At 45.5% G+C, this 26,591-nt stretch overlaps 1 protein-coding gene across 1 annotated transcript in view; it reads left to right on the top strand.

Moving 5' to 3' along the window:
• UGT8 (UDP glycosyltransferase 8) overlaps positions 1–26,591 on the top strand; it is a 70,372-nt gene that overhangs the window by 9,284 nt on the left and 34,497 nt on the right. The window contains exon 2 of the mRNA XM_083174472.1: positions 15,554–16,377. Coding sequence (XP_083030598.1) covers positions 15,556–16,377 — 822 coding nt within the window. The 5' untranslated portion in view covers positions 15,554–15,555. The remainder of the gene's footprint in view (positions 1–15,553; positions 16,378–26,591) is intronic.

Here is a 26,591-nt window from a genome sequence, read left to right as displayed (position 1 = left end):
GGGTGTTATTGCTCAACCTCTGTTCACTACAGTTACCTCTGTACACAGAGGACAGCAGCATACACCAGGGACAAAGTGAGGGAGTATTCTTTACTCATTACTTGTATCTACTCAGGGTTCTCTCATTTTTAGGGGACCCGAGACCCGACTCTGCACTGTCTATTGTATAACAGAGCCAGGCAGGTTACCCCTGGAAACAGCAGAAACCGTCTTATCTACATTCCGATACCTGTGACGCTCTCGGGGTCCGCTCAACTGTGCATTCACTGACATTCGTCACATGCACAGGCAGCAGCCACTCCCTTAGCAACCAAAACTCGGGTACTTCCAATTCCGTTCTATTCTACTACCTACAGATACCTTGGTGAAACTCATCAGTTATAGTATTGTTTGCTTACAGGGAGCACTGTTGTAATATATTACTATTCAACATTTACTTTCATAACCGAGAACACACATGGCTAGTGGAGGCGTTCTCTTGTCTGATAGGATTTTCTAGAAACTTATTCCAGTATATCTATACCGTTACCTGTATTTAGAGGCACTTTTCCTCTTTAAATTCACAGACATTGAGAAAATATAAAAATTAACTATATTTCACTACTTTCTCCTATTTATATTGTTATGTTACCTGTTTTAGTTCTTTTGTCCTTGTCGGACCCAACTTTAGGGTCATGTTTTAACCCAATAAAGTTTAGTATTAACAGTTACCACTTTCCTTAGAAGGCTGTGCCCCACCCGGGAGACTTTTTTTGATATCCTCCCTTGGATATCTCAACTTTTTTGCCAGCCCTTAATTTAATTTCCCAGCTGTCACCTGCAAGGTCCCCCCCCATGCACACAGCGTCTATTCACGGGTGACAGGAGGGACTCCCAACTGCCCCCCCCCCCCGGAACGTCCCCCCCAAAAATGGGACGTTCCCCCCAAAAATGGACAGTTGGGAGGTATGTATATTGTAGTAGGAATGATTTCTAAATAAATTAGCACTGATGTCTAAATGTATACTTGGCTTATAATACCATATATATTTTAAGATGTCTATTGCTTTATTGTGATTCAATTCAAACACTAATTTAAGCTACGGTAATTTATCAACTAAAAATAATGACAAGCGGGCAACAACTGCATAAGTTTAAAAGGTCATTGATATTTATTATTTGGAATGATCCTGTTGATAAGGATAGCAGGGAAGGCTCATTAAGACCTGTTCAAGTACTAAGGTAACAAAATTGGTGGCAACTGAAACACCCTAACTTAAAATGTCAGTGACTAAAATGCCCCAACTGATATAAAATGGTGGCGACTTAAATCTGGTGAAAGGTATAACCTGTATTGAAAAGGTTACCCCACCCTTTAGCATAGTGTGGACATTTCTGATAGAAATGCCCATGGTTCTTCCACAAGGGCAGCACTCACCAGCCCTCCTTAGAAAGGGTAGGTGCCCCCCAATGACCTCTTATGCCCCAGGTGGCCTTGGATAATGACTCCTTCTCTTAGATATGACTAATGCAATATACATTTGAATTATATTGCCACATCAAGAGTGAACAGAGAAAAATTTGGGAGGGTGCGTGGGCTTCCATGAATCTAAAAGGAAGTGCAGATATTTAAATTATTCTTAATTACCCTTTAATAACTGCCCTCCCACCTGTCCTCTGTTGGCATATTATCTACACCACATTTAATTCTATTGACGAGGTGGGCCCTTATCTTACTCGCTAAAGGTAACGCCACAATGGGAATTGGCACCCCATAGCTCTTCTCAACATGGTATGAAAGATTCTGGAGAGAGAGGAGGAGCTGGGTGAGGGATAATATGTCTTGTGGGAAAGATGAAGAGTAGGAAGGGTGGAATGTTAGCATTTAATCTGGTGGAGGTAAAAATGGGGGTGAAAGAGGGATGGTGATGGGGAGTGAATGCAATGGGGAGAATGAAGAATGTGGCATGTCTGGGAATTTCTTTGTATTGTGGGATGAGAGGAGTGTGTATAGAGGTAGAGTTGGGATGGATGAGTATGGCTGAGTATCCTTGGTGGAGAACAAAAAAAAAGACATGGGGAAAGTGAGATAAATGGGGACAGACAGAGACAGAGAGACATCAGCTATATCCTCAGCAATGGCTTGTGGACTACAATGGAAGGGGAGATAGGCAGTGACAAGACCAATACAGGATGGTGTGTGGACAAGAGGAGCACACTCAGTTGCCAGTTCTTTTACAATATTAATTTTATCCCTGCCCGCTACCTTGTCATGCTGACAGTGTGAAAGGGGTAGTAGATGGGTTATCAGTGGTCTCATGAGGTAGCAAAAACTGTGATTTGGGATTGGTGCCTCCACCATTTCAGCACCCAGCACACATGCCCTACCTATCCCACCGTGTTATGCCACTGATGAGAGAGTAGAACATTCCCACACTTCACACTACCACCACCACATTTTACTGCTTGCATGATATTATACTTTTTATAATTATCCATCCATAGAACATTAGCCAAAAAGGTTTGAGGACCATCAGTGTGTTTTTTTTGGAATATATGTGCCTTTATGTTTCTTTGGTTGGCAGAGGTTTTCACCTTGCACCATTGGTTGAATAATGAAGGCTCAAATGAATACCCCTTCTTCACCTAAATTCTAGCTCTAAACCGGGTTTTCGAACATATGTCCAAAACGTGTCAAAGCCAGGTTTCTGTTCTGCCAGCATTTGAAGATGACTTCCGGAAAGATTCATCATTGTTCCAGTTTTTCTCGATTTGTATAAAACAACTCTGTATATCGCTGAAGTTCCAGAGCCTTGAGGTGACCATACACTACTAGCCGTACAATAGCCTTTTCTACCAAATTTTGACGCATCGAGACAATAAATCCTGTGAAAGTGTCAAATCCTATGTTATTTACTTATGATTAGAATCCATAAGTGTGCACATCACATTGGATCTGTGGATTGGGACTGCTGCACCATCATATCCCTGAATGGGATCGCATGTGATACATCATATACGAAATTACTGCATACCATATATTGCATGTGACCTTGCAATCGGGGAATGGCTAGAGTTGACGAGGTGAGGTGTCACCGAGGTATCGCATGCGGGGCTGCATGAGATACAGTACCTCGGCTGAATGTATGGGGGCCTTTAGAAGTGACTTTTTACACTTATTGCTACAGTATATTTCCATAGCATTATTTCTCTTCTGGAATTACTTTTGCTCACGGCATACAGTGGCGCTTGTTGAGAACTATTGGTTTATATTTAACGAAGTTGGCAAAAATCAAGTCTGATTGTGTCTGGTCTAATTGAACCTAATTATCAATTCTACTTGGTTCATTTGTTAAATGAGTACCAAAGGGTGTAATTACTATTTCACACAGGTTCAGATGGAGTTGGATAGCTTGTTTCCTTCAATAAATGAAATTATCATTTAAAAACTGTATTTTATGTTGTTCTGGCTGTCTTTCTCATATTTTTCATTGAAGATATGTAATATTTTAATTGAAGATCTGAAACAATTAAGTCAATGCAAGCTGAACAAATCAGGACAGGCCAAAAACCTTTTTTCATAATGAAAATGATTATTATTAGATGACACAAAGTGTCCGCAGTGCAAGGGGTAAGCATAATGCTACGCCTCGTATTGATTCAATAGTGGGTACAGTATGTCCTGTTTTAGGTCTTTAGAATGTTGCAGAGTTGAAAAGTGTAATAGTGTTGGTGGTGACTGTGGATGGTATTCTGGTTCATTTGCTTGGATGTGAATTTGCATCCTTGCGAGTGACCCAGATCCCGTCTTGCGAATGGTGGTACGCTGGCCTACCATTCGGAAGGCGGGTATTTTCGCATTGGCTGTGAATGGATGTTTTACATAAACATCCATTCGCATGCCACTGGGACCATCCCACATCTTTTGATGAGCGCCGACCATCGATAGCTGTGGAAGGTGCATGCATATATAAGGTTGCTCTGCATGTGCACAGCACCCATTCCCGGACGCAATGGGGCTAGGGGCATGGCCAGCGGCTCACCATGGCAAAATGGGGGCATGGCCTTGCGGGAGCTTCACAGGGCTCATAAGTTGGGAGGTATGGGTGTGATAGCCACTGGATAGTATCACAGCCAGATTTACACACATAAAAATGATTAGAATAATCTATATAATACATATTGTGTTATATAGATATGTTACACATTTTTTTTGTATTCTATAGTAAAAACTTTGAAGTATACTGGTGAGGTTCTGCCTTCTGCACATAGGCTTTGATTAGGCAACTCCCTCTATAGATGGAGTGACCAACTGCATAGAAGATCCACAAAGTATCATCTTCTGGAGCTTTATATAAATGAGGAATGCAATTATGACTGCAATGATTATCTTCTGGAGCTTTATATACATAAGGAATGCAATTATGACTGCAATGTAGCCTTAGTACATCCTGCCCTCTCTCTCTTAAATCTCTCCCAGCTTAGCTTTTAGACCATTGGGTCGACACCATTAAGTTGACATGCTGAAAGGTCGACATGTGTCTAGGTTGACAGGTAATTAGGTCGACACAAGCATTAGGTCAACATGGTGAAGGTCAACAGTCAAAAGGTCGACATGGGGGTTTTCACAGTTTTTTACTTGAATGTCGACACAGTCGACATGGACACTGAAACGTAGCACCACGTCCCCTCGGCTCACTGCACTCTCCATGCTTCCGGTACACTATTTTATTCTCCCTTCATGCCCTAGTGCAGGGCTGGGCAACACCGGCCCTCCAGATGTTAATGAACTACACATCCCAGGATGCTTTGCATTAGTTTTGCTATGTGGCCATGCTGAAACTGATGCAAGGCATGCTGGGATGTGTAGTTCATCAACATCTGGAGGGCCGGTGTTGCCCAGCCCTGCCCTAGTGGATGGTAGGGCATGAAATACTGCCTGTCGGCACATGACGGCTCAAAAAAGACCTAAAGATCTGTCGGCCTAGAGCCATGTTGACCTTTCAGCATGTCGACCTAATTTTGTTGACCCAAAGCTTGTCAACCTAATGAACGTATACCTTTAGAAGATATGTAATATCTCCGGAGAGAGTACTTTCAATATATTCCTGGAAGCATTGCCGGGACACACTCTTAACCCCTTGAGTGGTGGGTTTTGTTGGGGCAGGACAAACCTACCAGGGCAGGATTGTCCTGCCCCAGCAAAACCCACCACAGATCGTAGGAGCCCCCCCCCCCCCCTCACTTTCCATGAGCTTCCCTGCCGCTGCTGTCCCAGCCGCCAGTCACAGTAGCGACCACAGGAGGCAGGCTCGGGGATGTTCGCGGCGGCTCGGGAGGACTCGGGCGCCTGAACTCCTGAGCGCTCCCGAGCCGCCCCGAACATCCCTGAGCCTGCCACCTTCATCACTGCTGTAAAGGGTGGCTGGTGGCTGGGGAAGCGGAGGTGTTGGAGGACGGGGGTTAAGGGATGCGATGGGGGAGAGGGGGCTCTAGAGGTGGTGTGCACACCTGGACACCACTGGCGTGCACCTACTGCGTATTAGTGGTATGCCCGGAAATTCTGAGGCAGATTTCCGAGCATACCACCCAAGGTCTATTTTCACAGGAGTCTGGGGGCAGACTTAGGACATACTTGCCTACTCTCCTGGAATGGCTGGGAGGCTCCTGAAACATGGGTCAGCCTCCTGGCCCCATGGAAAAATGGGCAATTCCCCAGCAATGCACACAGTCTACCGCAACCCCCACTCATTGTGCGGGTCCGTGGGGACCAAATGACGTGATTAGTTCTGAATCACATCTTCGTGGTCCCATCCCCTACTGATGAAATGCCTGTAATACCAGCATAAATCAGCAGGGGCCATGGCCACAATGATGCAATTTCGCTTGCCATGCCCCCAACACATGAGCTCTGCACCACCCTATCATGTCCCACTGCTGGCCCCGCTCCCTGTTTCCCAGAGCTGGCTGCCCACTCCCACTTAGAAGTGTGAGAAGAATGCTGTTTCCTAGGAGCCATGTATCCAGCACTGCCAATCCTCAGCAAAACTAAGTTTGTATATTAACACTGAGTGAGTCCTCATATTCAGGCGGCTGCTAATTGGCTCAGCCAATCTGAGGGCCATCAAGTGTTTTAAACTGCTTTTTCAATTTCTGCCACCGCCTCTGATCCCCCGCTGCCCGTCAGCGCTCCTTCACGCTACACCGATTGTGGTTACAAACATATTATGATATGATATGATACTTCCGGTCGGGGCCGGGGATGGTCGCACACATGCGAGCTCCCATCCACTGGAGCTTACATCCCCGGCCCCCAGAGAAACGGCACCCCGTGGAGATGCAGACGGGGGAGGACGGAGGGGGAGATGGAAGGGAGGACCTGGCGGCAGCTACCGGCAGCTACCGGCTTCTGACAGCACGGTGACCACCCACCCGGCCGGGACGAGCGCACCGCCATGGCCCGGCATGAGGACCACCTCCGTGCAGGGGGGTGCCTGGAGGAGCCGGAAGGGAATGCGGCACTGGACCCGTCCGCCGACGAAGACACCCGTGGCGCGGAGCTCGGCCCCCGGGATGACACCGGAGGCTCAGGAGGGAGGACCTGGCGGCATGACCTCTGAGACGGCTGCGACCCCCCCTCATCGGCGCCGGCTGACCCACCAATGAGAAGTGACCAGGCCGCAGGCCCCAGCTGCTGATCCCCAGCACCAGAAGTTGCAGGAGCTTTTTATGTCTCTGGCGTCGCCCCCCCACCCCACCAGGGAGGAGGTATGACCGGACCATTGAGACTCAGGCCAGGGAGGGCCCAACTCCAGCCCTAGGCCCCACTGACTCCCTCAGGCCTCAGTGACTCTTTCTCCCCTCCCCCCCCCCCATGTTGGCTCTCCACGCAGGTTCTCCTACAGGAAGCTGGCGCCGCAAATGGCTGCCTAGGATCTGTGCACTCAGCCATATGTAACCCCCTGTGTCCCCTGTGTTTCCCCTGTGTGATAACTGTACTGTCTCTGCTATAACTCGGTATCTTTGCTCATACTGTTACCACCCGGCTGCTGCAGCGACCAGTGGCGCCGCTGATGGCTGCCTAGGCACTGTGCAGCTTGGCGGGTATATGTTCTCTGTGTGATACTGTACTGTCCCTGCTTATATTGTCACCTACCTGGCTGCTGCAGCGACCAATGGCGCCGCTGATGGCTGCCTAGGCGCTGTGCAGCTTGGTGGGTATATGTTCTCTGTGTGATACTGTACTGTCCCTGCTTATATTGTCACCTACCTGGCTGCTGCAGCGACCAGTGGCGCCGCTGATGGCTGCCTAGGCGCTGTGAAGCTTGGCGGGTATATGTTCTCTGAGTGATACTGTACTGTCCTTGCTTATACAGCTGTGCTACTCGGCGAGCATGTGTTGCCAGCATGAAATGTGTCAATGTAACCTATGTAATGCCTCCCCCCTTCATCCCTGCTTGATGCTGCACTGTACATCCACAACAAATTCCGAGTGTGCGCAAGCACACCTGGCCAATAAAGTTGATTCTATTCTATTCTATTCTAAACCACACATGATCGCTGCTGCAATCCAATAATATTTATCAACGTGAGATTCGACGCGCATTGCATCGGGTGACCCATTCGATGTGCATACAATCTTTTGATTTATCGCACAGATGTGGTCGAAATCAAAGGATTGTATGCGATATCACCCTAGTGTAAAAAGCAATTGTATTTGGACATAGTGTGCCAAGCTGTGACTTCCCTGTATTACTGTTATCAAGAACCTTTGACTCACACAATTTGACAGTGGTGACTTTGTACTTTTATATTGACTTTACCTCTATTTATATTGCTCAGGAATATCAGTGTAGCTTTAAAAGCACTGATAATAGCTTGTCAAAGGAATTTATGCAATGCAGTTAATCAATATAAAAATGCAGATGATTACTGCAGAAAGAGTCCTGGCTACAGGTTTCTTAAATTGAAAGTTTAAGAAACTTTCAGAATTGGAACTGATCAGAATTGTGTTCTGTATTTTGTGTAGTGTTGTATAAGTAAAAATGTTTGTAGCATTAATTAAAAAATGAAACGGAAACGGTACAATTGCATACCTTCCAGCATTGGCCCCTTTGTAGTTGAGATCTCTGGCGCAGTCGAAAAAGGGCACATGGCCTCAAGAGAGAGTGCCCAGTAACTTTTGTCCTAACAAAATGTTTTCACATTCTTTTTTTGCTAATAAAATATACAGTTAATGCATGTAGTAACCAGGGCTTAAAGTGGATCTGGAGAGGAGGGGGGGCTCACTTCCCTGTGCCATATAATTACCCCTCTCTCCTTCCCCCATTTGGCAGTGCCAAGGCCAGTGGAAGCGTTTTTGGCACCTCTGTACAAACAGAGTTAGAATTTCTGTGTAGGACCAAGTTTTGTGGTCCCTTACAGGTGGTGTAACTTAGTTCCACCCCATTGCCCCCCACCCCCCTTCCCCCCACACACACTTTAATCACTGATTTTAGCCTTCACTCCTGTAAATATTTCCTATAAAATATATAATTAGAAGGTGAGTAGGCTGTTCATGTGTGTATTGTTATCTTAAAACTGGAGTTGGCCTTTTAAGTCAGGGAATGCCGTATCTAGTCCACTAATGTAGTCGAGGGTTCTCCTAAATTGACTTCTGATAGAATCAATGACTGTAACTCCAGGTGTGATTTTTATTTATATTAACTCCTTCATTGGTGGTGTTTTTTTGGGGAGCGCTCCCTAACCCCCCTCCCCCCACTGCATTTCCCAGGGCCAGGCAGCGCCGCTGAGCACCCCATCATTCGCTGCCTGGCCCTGCCCCTGGTAACCCAGCTGTGTGCGGTGTGATGTTAGCAAGGTCACGCTGCACACAGCCGGGGTAAAGGAGGCTGGGCCGGGCAGTGGCTGAAGCTGAGTGCATTGCTGATCTCAGCGCTCCACTCAGCGGCGCTGCCTGGCAGGTGGGAACCTAGGCAGTGGCACTCCTGTGAACTTTCCGGGATTGCCAGTCTGCCCACTGGAGCATAACCCGGAAAATTCTCGAGAGTACCAGTTAAGGGTGATATTAAATCAACCGTGATTTGTCTGGCCAGGGGTGCTGGGGTCTGTCCATATAGCCCCAATAAGGAATCAGGATGGTGAAGCAAAATCCCTGAAAGCAGTCCCATTTTCAATGGCCCCAATCAATAACCTACAGTAGGTCCATTGGAAGAATTTCCATTCTGTGCCAGTTAACAATGGTGCAGTTTCCTCCTAACTGAGGGTGTATATGACATCCAATGCATTTGATTTGAAATGGATATTCTTCCAAAGGATCTTGATAATTTATCCATTCAATATTGATATGCTTCAATAATGTACAAAAAAAAAGACAAAATGGACTGTTCGTAGAGGTGCTCACTAGAGGATAATAATAAAATGTAACTTTTAATGATAAATGATAATAGTTCCCTAACAATAAAATAGAGGGAATTGAGACAAAAGTGAAATATACAAGTTAAAATATAAAAATAAAGACAAATATACTGTACACACATACATAGTGCTCTAAGATTAGAATAGATGTGTTAAAATCACAGTTGGGTGTCAGTCTGAAATGTCTTAGATATATCAGTCTCGTTGTCGCTAATTGTGATATAATTAAGCAGCAGAATTATGATACTTTTATCCAAGATCTTGTCTATCCTACAGTTCTGTGTAGATTCTTCCCACACAGATCATATCACAACATAAATAGTATTGCCATAGGTACTTAAGTGGAGGAGGGCATTCACTTCCCCCAACTGGCACCAACCTGTGATGAGAGGTGTGCCAGTTTGCCCTGTGCATGTTTTCACAATTGTCGTGGGGACAGGCCATTACCGTTTGGCCATCGCAGTGACATGATGGTGTTGCTTGTGGGATAAATGTGCTATTATTATGTTTGCTAGCTACATGAGTCTAAAGGTGCCCACACACTACAAAGATCTGCGATCTTAAGATGTGCGCATAAATTAGCCTTGAAGTCTTCTGTCTGTCCTGGACAAAAGATTTCAGGCAAGCGCACATCTTTACTAAAGATTTCTCGGTACTCTTTACCTATCACGGCGCCCATCGCGGGCATCGCGGGTACATTTATGTCTGGCCGCGACCGACGCGATGCCCGCAATTTCCCATTGAAACCCATGTTAAACATGGAAATCGCGTCGGTCGCGTCGCGGCCGGCCATAAATGTACCCGCGATGCCCGCGACGCGATGCACCCGATTTCCCATAGGAATCAATGTTAAATGGCCCGACCGACGAGATTTTACTGTTAAATGCCTCAATGGACCCGATGTGGCCATAGGAAACAATGTTAAATGGGCCACAGAGGCCAAATAGGCAACCTTGACTGGGAAATGGCCCCCCCAATTGTTACCGCCACCCCACGATCAACGTGAACCCGAAGCGTGGCAAGCGCAGCGAGCCCGCGAGGGGCGGCGGTACGCGTCCTCCGACCTTTTCATACCCCCACTATCCACGTCGGCGTGGAGTTGAGAATAGAATAGTGTGGCGAGCGCAGCGAGCCACCGAGCCCGAAGCGTGGCGAGCGCAGCGAGCCCCGCGAGGGGACGCGGATACCTTCACAGCTATACGCGTCCCCTCGCGGGCTTCACAGGTGTCCATGGCGACGCGGACACCTGTGAAGCCCGCGAAGGGACGCGTTTACCTGTGAAGGTATCCGCGTGCGCTCGCCACGCTTCGGGCTCGGTGGCTCGCTACGCTCGCCACACTATTCTATTCTCAACTCCACGCCGACGTGGATAGTGGGGGTATGAAAAGGTCGGAGGACGCGTACCGCCGCCCCTCGCGGGCTCGCTGCGCTCGCCACGCTTCGGGTTGACGTTGATTGTGGGGTGGCGTAAACAATTGGGGGGGCCATTTCAGAGTTCAGGGTAAGTATTTGGGCTCTAAGGCCCATTTAACATTGTTTTCTATGGTTAAATCGGGTCCATTCAGCCATTTAACATGAAAATCGTGTCCATCGGGCCTTTTAACATTGATTCCTATGGCAAATCGTGGGCATCGCGTCGCGGCCATCGTGTGCACATTTATGGCCGGCCGCGACGCGACCAACGCGATGTCCATGTTTAACATGGTTTTCAATGGGAAATCGTGGACATGGCGTCGGTCGCGTCGGGTCCGGGCATCTTTAGCCCGCATTCGACGCGACCGACGCGATTTTTTACCTCACGATGCCCACGATCAAGATCGTGGGCGCCGTGCTAGGTAAAGAGTACCGATCCTATGGATCTTTTGTTAAATCTTCTGATCTTTCATGCAGCATGTAAGATCAAAAGATTTAGCAAAAGATCCACTGGAGCGCACATCGGCCGATATCGGCCGATTTTCGGCCAACTATCGGTAAACATCGGACGATATATCGGCCGATTGATCGGAACTCGGCCAATCAGCCAAAAAATCATTCTAGTGTTAGGGCAACTTAACTGGGCAATCCATGCAAAAACAGCAAAACAAGATTCTTCAAGATTAGCACCTATAGTGTTAAGCCAATAACAAGCTGCTGGAGAAAATCCTCAGAGACCATCCACCTCTGAAAACATAGCATATAGGACAGATTTAGGATAACCCCCGCGCTTGTATGGATACTGATTGCAGGTGATCTAATAGACTGCACCCTTATGGAGCCAGACTTACTTATTAGTTCACCCACGCGTGCTTATAGCAGTTTCTTTATATCCACTTAAAGTTATCTGGACACCTCATAAGGCAGAGACTTACTTAAAAATTCTGTAGAATCAATCGACATGGTATATCGTAGACGGTAAAAACTTACTTTAAATTTCTTACTTTACAATGTTCTACTGAAAGAATAGCATAAATGTGAACCACAAAAACTCTGATCTCACCCATAAGTTTGTGAAGTAAAAATGCCACCTGATGAGAAAATGCCCTTGGATATTAAGAATATCAGAACACAAATATTGGTACAGTACAATGCATATTTGCCTAAACCTGTGTCAGTAGACCAACATCCTGGATTCTTACATTTTTCCTCTAAGGTGGGAACGGCACGGTGTGTGATAGTGCCAATCCAGTTGCTTCTTCTCCTGAACTTGTGCTTTGACCTCCTTTCTTGGATCTCTTGTAGGTGACTGCTGTCATCCCCTCCACTTGTTTTAATTTGTGCATTTTTGTTCGTGGATGTTTTATTAAACCTGTTTTTTCTGTACCGGAGTGGACCGTTTAAAGATACCATTACATGCATGCGGGTGAGAAATTTAAAGTAAGTTTTTACCGTCTACGACAGGGGTGTCCAAACTTTTTGCAAAGAGGGCCAGATATGGTGACGTGAAAATGTGTGGGGGGGCCGACCATTCAGCCTGACATTCTTTGAACCATTAATCACATCAGACTGGTCCCCCACTCTGCCCCCCATTCACTGTATGTCCCCCAGCGTGCCCCCAATCACTGTATGTCCCACTAGCATGCCCCCACTCACTGTATGTCCCCCAGCGTGCCCCTTCACTGTATTTTCCCGTCTGATCCCCCTTCTCTGTATTTCCCCCAGCCTGCCCCCATTCACTTTATGTCCCCCACTCTGCCCCCATTCATTGTATGTTCCCCACTCTGCCCCATTTACTGTATGCCCCCCACTCTGCCCCATTCAATGTATGTCCCCCACTCTGCCCCATTCACTGTATGCCCCATACTCTGCCCCATTCACTGTATACCCCCCACTCTGCCCCATTCACTGTATGCCCCCCACTCTGCCCCCATTCACTGTATGTCCCCCACTCTGCCCCATTCACTGTATGCCCCCCACTCTGCCCCATTCACTGTATGCCCCCCACTCTGCCCCATTCACTGTATGCCCCCCACTCTGCCCCATTCACTGTATGCCCCCCACTCTGCCCCCATTCACTGTATGTCCCCCACTCTGCCCCATTCACTGTATGCCCCCCACTCTGCCCCATTCACTGTATGCCCCCCACTCTGCCCCATTCACTGTATGCCCCCCACTTTGCACCCATTCACTGTATGTCCCCCACTCTGCACCCATTAACTGTATGTCCCCCAGCATACCCCTCCTTCACTGTATATGCTCCTGCCCGACCCCCTTTCTCTGTATGTCCCCCAGCGTGCCCCCATTCACTGTATGTCCCCCAGCGTGCCCCCATTCACTGTATGTCCCCCAGCGTGCCCCCATTCACTGTATGTCCCCCAGCCTGCCCCCATTCACTGTATGTCCCCCGCTCTGCCCCTTTCACTGTATATTCCCATAAACTGCCCCTCCTTCGCTGTATGTACCCCATTCACTGTATGCCCCCCACTCTGCCCCCATTCACTATGTCCCCCAGCTTGCCCACCCTTCTCTGAATGTACCACATACTGCCTCCCTTCACTGTATATTCCCCTGCAGGGGACAGATTCTTGGGCTCCCGCCGCCACCCTTCTCCGTTCTGCAGATTATGGGAGCAAGCTTCCCCTTTGCTTCTCCCCCCTCCCCGCACACTGCTGTCACTGTGATCGCGGTGGAGGGTGATATATAATTGCAGCAGTAGGAGTTGGACACATACTCATTTGAAAGACGGCTAGCACGTCTCACAGTGGCAGCCAGCATCCCCTCACCAATACAGATAGCAAGCCAGCAAGGTAAAGGCGTGCTCGCTGGGGTCCCACCTCTAGAGTCCTGTGCTGTGCGCCCCATGTCAGCCTCCAGCTGCCCACTTCTGGATGGAGGCTGCGGGACGCTTGAAGTGACATCACGGGCCGCAATTGGCCCCCGGGCCGGACTTTGGACATGCCTGGTCTACGATATACCATGTCGTTTGAGTGATTCTACAATGAAAGATACCTTTACATGAATGCGGGTCAGAATTTTTAAGTAAGTCTCTGCCTTATGAGGTGTCCAGTTAACTTTAAGTGGATATAAAGAAACTGCTATAAGCACGCGTGGGTGAACTAATAAGTAAGTCTGGCTCCATAAGGGTGCAGTCTATTAGATCACCTGCAATCAGTATTCATCCAAGCGCTGGGGTTATCCTAAATCTTTATGATTCCTTGCAAATAGTTGGATAACCGCAGATTCTGCAGATCAATACCAAATTACATTTCACTGAGCAAAAACTCTAATAAATGTAAAATGTGGGTGTGAGCATACTTGAATAGTGTGTAGCAATTTTTTTCAGCATATAAATTTGCCTCATGCCTCAATTGTACTGTTGCCTACACACAGGGAGATATGCTGTAGCATTCTGAGCGATGCTAGATCACTCAGAACGCTCAGTAAGATCGCTCAGCACACAGCAATGTGCCAGTGATGTGTACTGAGCGATCTGTCAGGGCCAGTGTTCTCTGGTGAGAACACTGGCCCTGACGGTGATTAACTAGATTTATCCAACATGCTGGATATTAATCTCCAGGCGACATCGATGTGTGGGGACGCGCATCGCTATCGCTATGGCTCCTACACACGGAGTGAAGTAGGGGCATTTTCTAAGCGATCTAGATATATCGCTTAGAAAATGCCATGAAATCGCCCCATGTGTAGAACTTATAAGACACACAAACATACAATATACACAGAGATCACATAATACTGCACCTGCAATACCAGGTGGTTCACCATACTATACATAACATGAACCAAGTGATTTTGAGCTCATTATCTTCCCACTTTTGGTAGGTTCACTGTAGCAAAGTCCATGGAGACTTCACGATTCATCTTCAAATTTCATCCCTTAAGAGATCGGTCCTTTCCATGGTGGAACATTCCACAGTCAAAAGTGTTAATGTGGTTGATTTGCTTTTTTCTGTACACATCATTACAATTTCCTCAATAATTGAAGTGAATATCTAGTAGGTCAAATTGTAGACTGGAATGAGTAGATAATGAGTGGGGGAAGTGTATTTCTGCAAGCTTGAAATGTAAAGGGCATCAGCAAATATTTATCCTACATACTAAGTTATGGAGCCATTGTTGGCGTAGGACTTGACATTAGGGTAATGATGTCAGTTGCATATTTAACCCATTTTACTATGACTTTTTCAGAAAATATGAAAACAGTATCTCAATATCTGTCATCAGTATGTATATACATTTCTAACACATATAGAGGAATGAAAACTCTTTCACTATCAGTTAATTGTTAAAGATGGAAATAGACAACTCCCAACTGCTAACACTTAAGGATACTCTATACCAGTGATGGGGAGCCTTCACCCCTCCAGCTGTTGTTGAACTACTCCTCCCAGCATGCCCTGCAGCATCCCTGCTGGGATGTGCAGTTCAACAACAGCTGGAGGGCCAAAGGTTCCCCATCCATGCTCTATACCTATCGCAAAAATAGGATTACCTGCAGTATGCATGCAGAATATGAAATGATATATTGCGGCTGAATGACAATGTGTCATATAAATGTCTTACCAGTAAGATTAACTTTTCTGTAATTGCCCTAGAGCTATACCTTGAAAGTGTCTTATTAATACATATACATTAGATAACATAAAAAGTAGAATTGTAAAAATTGTAAGAACAACATGTGTGTACTTTATCATTGTCTTCACATATCTTTCTTGTCTAACAGCCATGAAATCTTCTGCATCTCTCATTTTCTGTTTGTGGCTCACTCTTGGAATAACAAAGGCTGCCAAAATTCTTGTTGTCCCGCCAATAATGTTCGAAAGCCATCTATATATATTCAAAACTATGGCCACCTCCCTACACGACAAAGGCCATCAAACTGTTTTCCTTCTTTCTGAAGGCAGGGACATACAATCATCAAGTCATTACCATGTTCAGCGCTATCCAGGGATTTTTAATACCTCCACATCTGATGAATTTCTGCAGTCCAAAATGATGAACATATTTTCTGGTAGGTTCACAGCATTAGAACTGTTTGACATTCTTGACCATTACTCAAGGAATTGTGACATTATGGTGGGTAACCATGAACTAATGCAACGTTTAAAACAGGAAAAGTATGACTTGGTGCTTGTTGATCCAAATGAGATGTGTGGATTTGTCATAGCCAATATTTTAGATGTAAAGTATGCCGTTTTTTCTACTGGACTTTGGTACCCCGCGGAAGTAGGTGCCCCTGCACCCTTATCTTATGTCCCAGAATTTAATTCACTTCTCACAGACCGCATGGATCTTCTGGACAGAATTAAAAATACAATTGTTTATCTGGTTTCCCGATTTGGAGTTAATTTTCTAGTCCTACCAAAATATGAAAAGATAATGAGGAAATATGATATTTTACCAACAAGGTCAATGTACGAATTGGTACAGGGATCCTCTTTGTGGATGCTTTGTACTGATGTTGCTCTGGAATTCCCAAGACCTACACTTCCAAATGTTGTTTATGTTGGAGGAATCCTCACCAAGCCTGCCAGCCAGTTACCCCAGGTAGGTATTCTATTGCTTATGACATATGATTTTTTTTTTTATGTTTTCCATACAATCTTTTCATACCACAATAATCATGTGTTAGACTTAATAACAAATCCTGAAGCAACTGTTACACATAGTATTTAAACAATATTCGAACTAATATAGTATATTTACTTTAGTCATTTAGAAATTGTCTTTAAATACAAAATTGAATGCATGAATGGTATTATCGACTTTAATCACTCAAGAAAGTAATGTTCCCCATTCACTAGTGCAAAGTACCGCATGCGATGCTCTGCTAATTCACCCAGCACCCAGCATTTCTTTTGCAAAATATGTATCGTATGCGGTATCCAATAGATCCTTGTGGCAGTCATGACAATCGCCGCCTCCGATGCGATGCACATGGTATCGCGCATCAGATCAAAATGCGGAGGTAAACCACATGCAATTTCACACTTTTATTCCGATTTCTCGACCCGATGCTTCAGAATTTGATGAAAAATGGCCCAAATCACACTAGTGGAGGGGCATTGTAAGAGACTGACTCACTTCAACTCTTCAGTATCACTCTTTCCTGACTATTCTGTACTACAATAAAATGTAAAGCAAAGTGACCTTCTACATTTCCTTAGTAGATAGGACCAAGGGAAGATTGGAAAAGCCCATTTTTACTTTGCAAATAAAGGCTTATACCACTAGCACGAGGATGAAAGTACTGCAAATTCACTAATATCCCTTTCACGCAGAAAACCAACTTACTGGGTGAAGCAGTTCTACCTGGTAATTTGACATTCAACAAGAATCCTTTTTCTGTGTGAAAGGATCAACCTGGGCTGTAATTCCAAAGTCTCTGACCCAGGGTCGAGGACCCTAGATTTTTGACCCTTTCACACAGAACAAATACCCGTGTTATTCAGCAAATTATGAGCTAGGAATTTTGAAACTGGTAATTTGTTTTTCTGTGTGAAGGTGGGTCAGACTGGGAAGGGCAAAATTACCCAGCAATAAAAATGTCAGGTAAAAGCTAGGATTTTCAGCCATTTGTACCTGAAAGTGGTATAACTGGCAGTTAGGACAGATTTATAAGCACAATGTTTACATTTTAGGCATGGCCCTCCCAGCTTTACTAGACTGTAAAAACTACTTCCCTGGTTTTGAAAGCTTTTTGGAATCGTTTTTTTCTCTTATATTTTTTTTTAATGTCTGTTGGGGTCCAGAGCAAAATAGAATAAGGACCCCTGCACTAGAATTATTTACCAAGGGACCCAGCCCATGCACTCTCCAATGTTTAGGCAAACCGATATGGTGGCTGACCACACCACATCTGCACAATGACTACACCCCCTCTGTCGACTGGGCACACACCTAAACATGGTACCTTACATCTGCATTTCTATGGTTGGCTTTTCATGCCCCAGTCCAACATTGCCTATTGCTCGTAGTCCTCTATACACTGACAGCCTTGTGTGGTCTCTGATGGTAGGTGAATGGTCTCCCGTCTAGGGGTCATGATCTCGCAGATAGTTCAGAGATTGAGTGCTGCACCCTGTTTTCCTAAATAATGGGGTATTCCTAGTGCATTCCTTGTGCTCTATGAGCTGCTGACATGCCCCCTCTCTCCCATGAATCGACACTGTACTTATACGCACAGTGGATATAAACAGCAGTGAGTGACAGGAGGGAACCCAACTGCCCCCCTCTCTGATGCCTGTGGATGGGATATCGGAACAGTTCCAGAAAAATGGAACTGTCACGCCAAAATCGGGACAGTTGGGAGGTATGGATATAGATCACAGAATGCAACAGTAGGATGTCAGTGCCATTTAAAACATACCTCCCAACTGTCCCTCTTACATCTGGACAGTCTTGTTTATCCATTGCTTGGGTTGCAGTGACCCATGCAAAGGAGGGGAAGCTGGTGATCCCTCAATAGATGGCATGCATGCACATGGTGTCTATCAGAGAGCAATGGGAACACCCCCAAAATTACAAAAACATGGGGCTGTTGTGCTAGGCCACACCCCTGTTGACAATTATACTGCTGGTGAGCATAGAATGCTGTAACTAGCTTTCCAGACTTGCGGTCGTTGACATCATAGTGTCTGCTTCCTGGTGTCCCCATAATGCTTGTTGACATTTTTATTGTTGACAAGACATCCACTTCACCTGTAGCATATCTGCATACCTCCCAACTTTGCGTATTGCTGGAATGGGGCCCGTACACAGCGAAAAGGGGGCCCCCTGGTTTTCGACGCTCTGCGTCGCAAAATAGACACTCTGCTCATGTGCACAGTTTCTAGTCTCTTCATGCTGGGGGGGGGGGACTCCCAACTGCATCCCCCACCGCAGGACAATGGCGGCCCCGGGCGGGATGCGGGAACATCCCCAAATACCGGGACATTCACGCGGTAAGCAGGACAGTTGGGAGGTATGTATCTGTTACGTAGTTTGGTTTAGTTGTTGATGAAGGTTTTTATAAAATGTATACAAAACATATCCAGGAACCAATTGTTGTCCGAGCTGTGTGTCACTGCTTTGTTTTTGTAAGCAGCTTTTAAGATCTTCTCTATCATAAAAACATGTTCACCACCTGTACGTTACTTCCAGCTATACTACTAATATTCTTACAGACTGGTCTATGAATTCTCACATAACTTATGTTGTGGTAACCACCCCTTTTCCCCTTCCCATACCTTTTTCCACTTGTATTCCCCTTATGACTGCCTGCATACCAATTGTAGATTCTTAAGTTCTTATTCGCAGCAGACTTTGGACACCTTTTTGTCTCATCTCATTTAGTCATTTGACTGGTTTATGCTGTGACTTTTGACCTTTGTTCTGTTTGCTTTCCTTTGTATGTGCCACTGCAATACTCATTACTGTTTTCCTTTCCTTGTTTTACACTGACAGTTCAAAATATCTATCTACATTTAGCTGGATGCCAGAATACCAGAAAAGAAGGGAATTATATTTCAGACCAGTCTACTAAACCACAAACTGAATGGCATAAAAGAGAGAGTTTGGTTTACAGCAGTGATGGAGAACCTTTCACCCTCCAGCTGTTGTTGAAATCCATATCCCAGCATGCCCTGCAACTGTTTGCTATTTGGCCATGCTAAAAACTGTTGCATGGCATGCTGGGATGTGTAGTTCAACAACAGCTTGAATGCCAAGGTTTTCCATCACTGGAATATAAGGTCGACAGTGTCTAGGTTGACAGTTAATAGATCGACACCAAATGGCTGACAGTGACATTGTCGTCATAGGCAAATGTCGACCCAAGCGAAAGGTTCTCGTGGAAATGGTCTACACATGAAAAAGTTAACAAGATTTGTTCACTGTTTTTGGTGTCAATTTGTAGTTTCCAGAAAGGGGACCCAAAATTAGTGTATTTTGGGCCCTCGCATGGCTCGATTCGCATGCCATGCTTTGGGCTAGATGCCTTGCTCCTTTAATGCTGCGCTCAGTATACTTTAGCATTTCCATTTGGATTCCACATGGATGGTAAAGTATGAGAAAGTAAAAAAAAACAGTTGATTTTTCATGTGGCGACCATCGTCATGTCAACATTTTGTGTCCACCTTTTTCCTGAATCGACCTTATCAGTGTTGACCATATGGTGTGGACCTATTGACTGTCGATCTTCTCACTGTCAACTTATGGACCAGATACCGACAGTGAGAAAGCTTCACACTGTGGAAAGTATGTTATTTGTTGTAGATATTCCCATAAAGTATCGGATGGATGCAACCAAGATAACAAATAGCAGAAGCTTGGTACTAATTGCCTGAGATGTCTGTGCACTATTGGGGACTGTACACAGGCATACTGTATGTGTACTGAGAGATCTGAACAATGCTAGATCACTTAGCAAGATCGCTAGCACACGGTGCTACACAGCAATGTGTGCTGAGTGACTTGTCAGTGCCAGTGTTCTCCGGTGAGAGAACACTGGCAATGACAATAATCGCTGGACGATAGCACCGCGTGGGGCCGGATGTCAGCTGACCGCCCAGTTCCTGTCGAGGGTGCATGCAAATCTAAGTGACCTGAGAGTCACTTAGATATGCGTGCACCTTTCACATCATTTAATGGTCGGCGACCATCGAATGATGTGGGTGTTTCCCAGTGGCATAACTACAAATTTTGCTCCTCCCTGCCAAAAAAAGTCCTGCCCCCCCCCCCCCATAATGGCCATTAAACCACACACAATGCTAGGCCCCTTACACCCTCCCCCACATTCTCGAAAATAGGAACCCAGTCATGTTTATGGACACCCTACCAATCCAGCACCTATAAATTTGGATGCTACTTTTGGGAACTGTTAATTCTACCAAGGAAGCAGCATAGGAACAAGCGGGACTGCTATAAGCAGGGCCGGTGTAAGCCCCCCGCCCGCCCCAGGCAAAACCCCCCGCACCGCCCGCCGCCCACCGGGGGAGGGTGCGAAAGATACTGCGGCACGGGGGGTGCGGAGGTGCGATACTGCCACGCTGAAATCCCCCCAGCGGGGAGTGGGCGGCCCGGGGGGGGGAGATTGCAGCGTTAATTAACGGGCGGGATGGGGGTCGGGGAGGGGTCGGAGGATTACAGACTCACCTGCTCCCCCGCTATCTGGTACCTCTCTATGGTACCTCGGTGGCTCAGTACCGCCCTCCAGTGGCCGGCGCCCTAGGCAAATGCCTAGTTCTGCCTAGTGGTGGCGCCGGCCCTGGCTATAAGTATTACTCTACATTTCATTTCTTCATCCCAAATCTCTCAACACTCAGCAATTTATTCAAATAAGTTTACTCCATGATTTTATGTTGATACATTACATTGCCTAGGCATTAATCATATATGCTTTTTAAATAAATTGAGTTTTTAACATAAATAAATCAATATTTGCATATTAATGTGATACCCAATTGATACAATCTTTTTCAGCGCTCCACTTACTACCTTTTTTTTTTAAATATATGCTTTGTTGTTGGGGACTGACCTTCCCCTGTGTGTGAGCAGCTGGCAAAAACACCCCATTCTAGTGACGCCTACCCTCTCTCCCACGGGTCATCTTTTAACTGTACATAGACACCTCAGTCATCTACTATTAAGCTTTTGATATGTGTTATATTGCATCACTGTTTGTTTTGTAGTATTGGTAAGTTGTTGTTTTTTTGTAGTAGATATTTTCATATCATACAATTTTATTTTTAATTTTCTTAGAACCGGACAATCAGCGTTGCTGTGTGCACTCAAAGTAGTTTAGAGTGGATATTTGGTAATTCACAGTATTGTTCTGCCAGGCTTACTTCTGTCGCATTATTTATAAGTTGTCACAAAACCCAGTAAAGTTATACCTACATTGCAAAAGTGGGGTGTCAGCAGAGTTTTTAATTAGCAAACAACCAAATGTTGAATAATTAAATGACATTATCGAAATGCACTTAGTGTTTTACATGGCCTGATGTGTAGCAGATGGAAAACTGATAAAAAGCATTACATAGAAACATAGAATTTGACGGCAGATGAGAACCACTTGGCCCATCTAGTCTGCCCCTTTTTTTAAACATGTTACCTCAAAGCATATTTGATCCATATTGCATTGTAAGCAATAAGGATAAAATATGGTTGGTATCGTATATCAATATGCCTATCCCAAGCATGTTTAAATTGCTCTACTGTATTTGCCTCTTCCACTTCTGATGGGAGGCTATTCCACTTATCCACTACCCTCTCTGTGAAGTAATTTTTCCTCAAATTTCCCCTAAATCTTCCTCCCTCTAGTTTCAGTGCATGTCCTTGTCTTCTGTTGCTCCTCTTCATGCAAAGAATGTCTCCCTCCTGTACCTTGTTAAAACCCATGATATATTTGAAAGTTTCTATCATGTCGCCCCTTTCCCTTCTCTGCTATAAACTATACACATTAAGATCTTTTAGTCTTTAAGGGTAAGTTTTGTGATGGGCTTCTCTCCGCTGCAGTATTTAAAGGGATCCGTCACGGATTCTGTCGATGTGGGATGGCGGATGTTAGTGCCCCCCCCCACACACACAATCTGCCAGGTCCTTAAAGTCTGGATCAGATGACACAGACCCTGGGCTTGGAAAACATGTCCCTGTTTTTTTAAATTGACCCTGTCATCTCCCCACCTCTACCCTCACAAATGCTACAATATGTCAGTCATGCTGTAGCTAAAGGGGGGACTGCGAACAAACATCACAGTACCCTTTCTGCTCATGTGTTGAAAGTGACCTTGAAACATCAGATTTGTATGTGTGTGTGTTAAAACCTATCTGTAATATCCTGTGTATTCTCTGCATCACAAAGAAATAAATAGTACATTATAAATCAATTAACTATATTTTTATTAATTTTTTTGATTAAACTGATCCAATATTATTTTTCTTTAAGGGAGAAGTATGCAAATCACTATGATTCAGTAGCTGTTATTAAGCACCTTGAGAATCAATAACTTCAGTTAAACATTTACTGTAATTGATGATCAGTCACGCACATTCGCTTGGAAACATTCAACATAGAAACATAGAATTTCCCAGCATGCAATAACACTTGCCCAATCTAGTCTGCCCCTTTTTATTATCTAATTCCTAATACTTTACATCTGGTAAAGATTGCCTCCCTCCTGTACCTTGCTAAAATTTGCTAGAATGTTCCCTTCTCTGCTCCATATGAAGATATTTTGGTAATTATATGTTAGTTGGGCGCCCACTAAGCTATTTGCATAGTTTTTTGGGTCCCCTCATGGGGCTCGCTACGCTCGCCACGATTCGGGCTCGGTGGCTCGCTGTGCTCGCAACACTATATAAAATCAACTCCATGCTGACATGGATAGTGGGGGTATGAGCGTACTAAGTATAGTGGGCGCCCCAACAAACATATAAGTAACGATATTTTAGTCTTTCTGGGTAAAGGGGCATACCCACTGTGCAAGATGAAGGCTATTTCTAAATGATCTCATTGGATTTCTTAAAAAATTAAGCACAGAACGCTCCATGTGTATGCCACCCTACAACGGGATGCAGTCAAAATCCCAACGGTCAAAATCCTGACAGGGTCATAATACCGACAAGGACAAAATCCCAACATTTAAAATACAGACAAGGACAAAATCCCGACATTTAATATCCCGACAAGGTCAAAATACCAACATATAAAGTGTACAGGTGAAACTGTCAACATGACTTTGGGTCGATAGGTCGCGAGGTCGACATGGTTTTTTTCACAGTTTTTCGACCCGACATGTGCCGACAGGCAGTATTTCATGCCCTACCATCCACTAGGGCGTGGTGGGAGAATAAAATAGTGTGCCTGAAGCATTGTGAGCGAAGCGAGCGATGCTAGGGGCTGCGGTTCACCTCCAACTGTGTCCATGTCGACTGTGTCGACATTCGGGTAAAAAAAACTGTAATAAAACACATGTTGTCCTCGCGACCTGTCGACCCAAAGTCATGTTGACCGTTTCACCTGCACATTCTATATGTCAGTATTTTGACCATGTCTGTATTTTAAATGTCGGGATTTTGTCCTTGTCTGTATTTTAAATGTCGGGATTTTGTCCTTGTCGGGATTTTGTCCTTGTCGGTATTATGACCCATTCGGGATTTTGACCCTGTCGGGATTTTGACCGCCGGGATTTCATACTGAGGGCGGGATTCTCTAAAATCCGCAGCCCTCTTCGCCGGCCACCGCATTTCTAATGACCGCATATTCTCTAAAATATGTGGTCATTAACGCAAGGGACAGCTCTTGCGGTAAGAGCTGTCCCTTGCGATGCGGCGCCGTTGCTGGACTTCCGGGTCTATGACCCGGGAGTCCGTCTGCGCATGCTCAGCACACATCACGGGTGCTTTCCGGGTGTGCAAGGATGTGTGCTGAGAGATCCGTGATGTAGGCCATGTACCAATTTAGTTGCTCTTCCTTACACGCTCTCTAATGTATTTATATCTATCTGAATATATGGCCTCTGAAACTTTGCACAGTATTCCAGAGGCGTCGTACCAGGACCTACACAGTAGCATTATTTCACATTATTACAATTGTTCTAATATATTTCTTTCTGCTGTTATTCCTCCCTATGCAACTAAGCATCTGACTTTCCTTCTTCATTGCTTTGTTGCATTACTTTCCTGTCTTTAAGTCACAGGGAAACCTGTATTCTGGGGCAATCATATCACCAAGCCCTAGCCCAATTTGCATGTTGCATAATTACCAAGTTGCATTGCGTCAACAAAAAAATAAAAACAAACATCCCCGAGCTAAGAACTAGTGTGATTATTCACTAAACATATGTTTGCCAGGCACTGCTTCTTGTCATGGTTGAGCCCAAAATGTTATTAAAAACAAATGTTCGTAATAATACTGTCCTTTTAAAACTTGGGCCTGAGAATGCTGCGAAGGTGCAGCTTATACACACATACCCTCCAACATGACCCATTCCATTAGCTACAAAATGCTCTGTTTCTGGACTTTCTTACCAGTGGCAGTTGCAGAGGGGGGCTGCAGCACAGTCCAATATTCAAAAAGGGGAGCCGCACCTAATGCCACCCCAAACAGCACTGTCCTGGACTCACTGGCAGTTGATGTGACCCCCCCCCCCCCCCTTTGAATTTTGGACTGTGCTGGAGACCATCCTCTGCCACTGGCAGGAAAGTCCGGGAACAGAGCATTTTGTACCTAATGGAATGAGTCATGTTGGAGGGTATGTACACAATGTAAACAAACCTATAAGTGAAAATTTACACATGCGCAGAAACGTGCATGCGCCGAATAAATAAGAATAACCCCCTAAGAGCGGGCTCACAGATGGAGTGCTTGCCCATCCCCTACCTCCTGATTCAGCTCTTACTATAATACCTTAGATGGAATCCACTCCATCTCTTTTGGCTGTGGGGGTGGTGGAGCACCCAGCAGCCCACTGGTGTCCCTAAGCCTTAACATCATCAGTATCAGTGAGTGTACATGCTGGAGGACTGGCGGTAGGGCATGTGGGTATACTTTATATTACATGTGTCTGAGTGTTAGTCTGAGGTATGAGGGGGTTGTTGATAGTCAATGAGGATTGTGGATGGGTGTTATTAGTGAATTGGGGGTGGTGGTGCTGCTGGGTATTGTTAGTGATATAGGAGTAGGGGTGCTACTGGGAGGTTATTAGTGATATAGGGGTGCTGCTGAGGTGTAATTAGTGAATTAGGGGTGGGGGTGCTGCATGGGTGTTCATGTAGGAGGACATCTACTGCAGCAATGATAGAACTACTATCAAGTTAGTAAAAAATAAAAATATACTGGCGGGGTTGGATGTGGTAGGGGTGTGTTAGATTAGGTCAGGAATCTTTGGGCATGGTTAACTGAAAGATGAAAATTGATTTAGTGTGTGTATGTGGGGGCGGGGGGGGCAGCAGAGACTAGGGCATGAAGTCAAGACAAACATAAAAGTGTGGTCAGGCACAGGGTATGGTTATGGTGCTAGAGTCAAACAGGATGAATTAAGCTGGAGAGACACTGGTGGGGGGTGAGGCTGGAGAGAAACACTGTGGAGGTGAGGCTGGAGAGACACTGACAAGGATGAAGCTGGAGACAAGCCAGTGGGGATGAGGCTGGAGGCAAGTCAGTGCGATGGGGATGATGCTGGAGAAACACAGGTAGATAGTGCAGAAGAAATATGTGAGGTGATAGTGTTGGAGTGATACAGCGGAATGACGTTGGTGAGATATATAGGGGAGCTAGAGAGGCACAGGTTGGGAGGGGTGATGCCTGAGAAATGTAGATGGATGTTGTCTCCAAGATGGATGTTGTCTCCAAGAGTATTAGCCCCAAAATTGAGGCAGCAGCATGACAGGGATGGAAGCTGGAAGATGCAGGAAGGGGTGGTGCTGGACAGACACAGGGAGGGGTGGTGCTGGACAGACACAGGGAGAGTGGTGCTGAAAAAAACACAGGGAGTGTTGGCACTGGAGGGATGAATGGTAATGGCGCTTGAGAGATGTGAGAAAATGGTGTCTCCAGAGTGTTTGATCAGAGAAACTCTTTTTACAGGGAAAACATTGTCTTAACTGGTAGTAGTGCGCAAAGGCATATAGAATGTCACACTGATAGCCCATAAAGCTCTTCTCCTCTATATGGTATTTTTCAGCTACAACTCATGGTTTTGGGCATCTGTAACAGTCATTCTACCACTGAATTCCATACATCCTCTTTTTCTCAAGCTCCTCAGATTGGGGAGTCTGAT

This window comes from Crinia signifera, chromosome 1, assembly GCF_055691185.1.
Source record: "Crinia signifera chromosome 1, ASM5569118v1, whole genome shotgun sequence".
NCBI classification, from domain to species: Eukaryota; Metazoa; Chordata; class Amphibia; order Anura; family Myobatrachidae; genus Crinia; species Crinia signifera.
The sequence above is the reverse complement of the archived record's forward strand: the minus strand, read 5'-3'. Positions and strand labels throughout refer to the sequence as shown.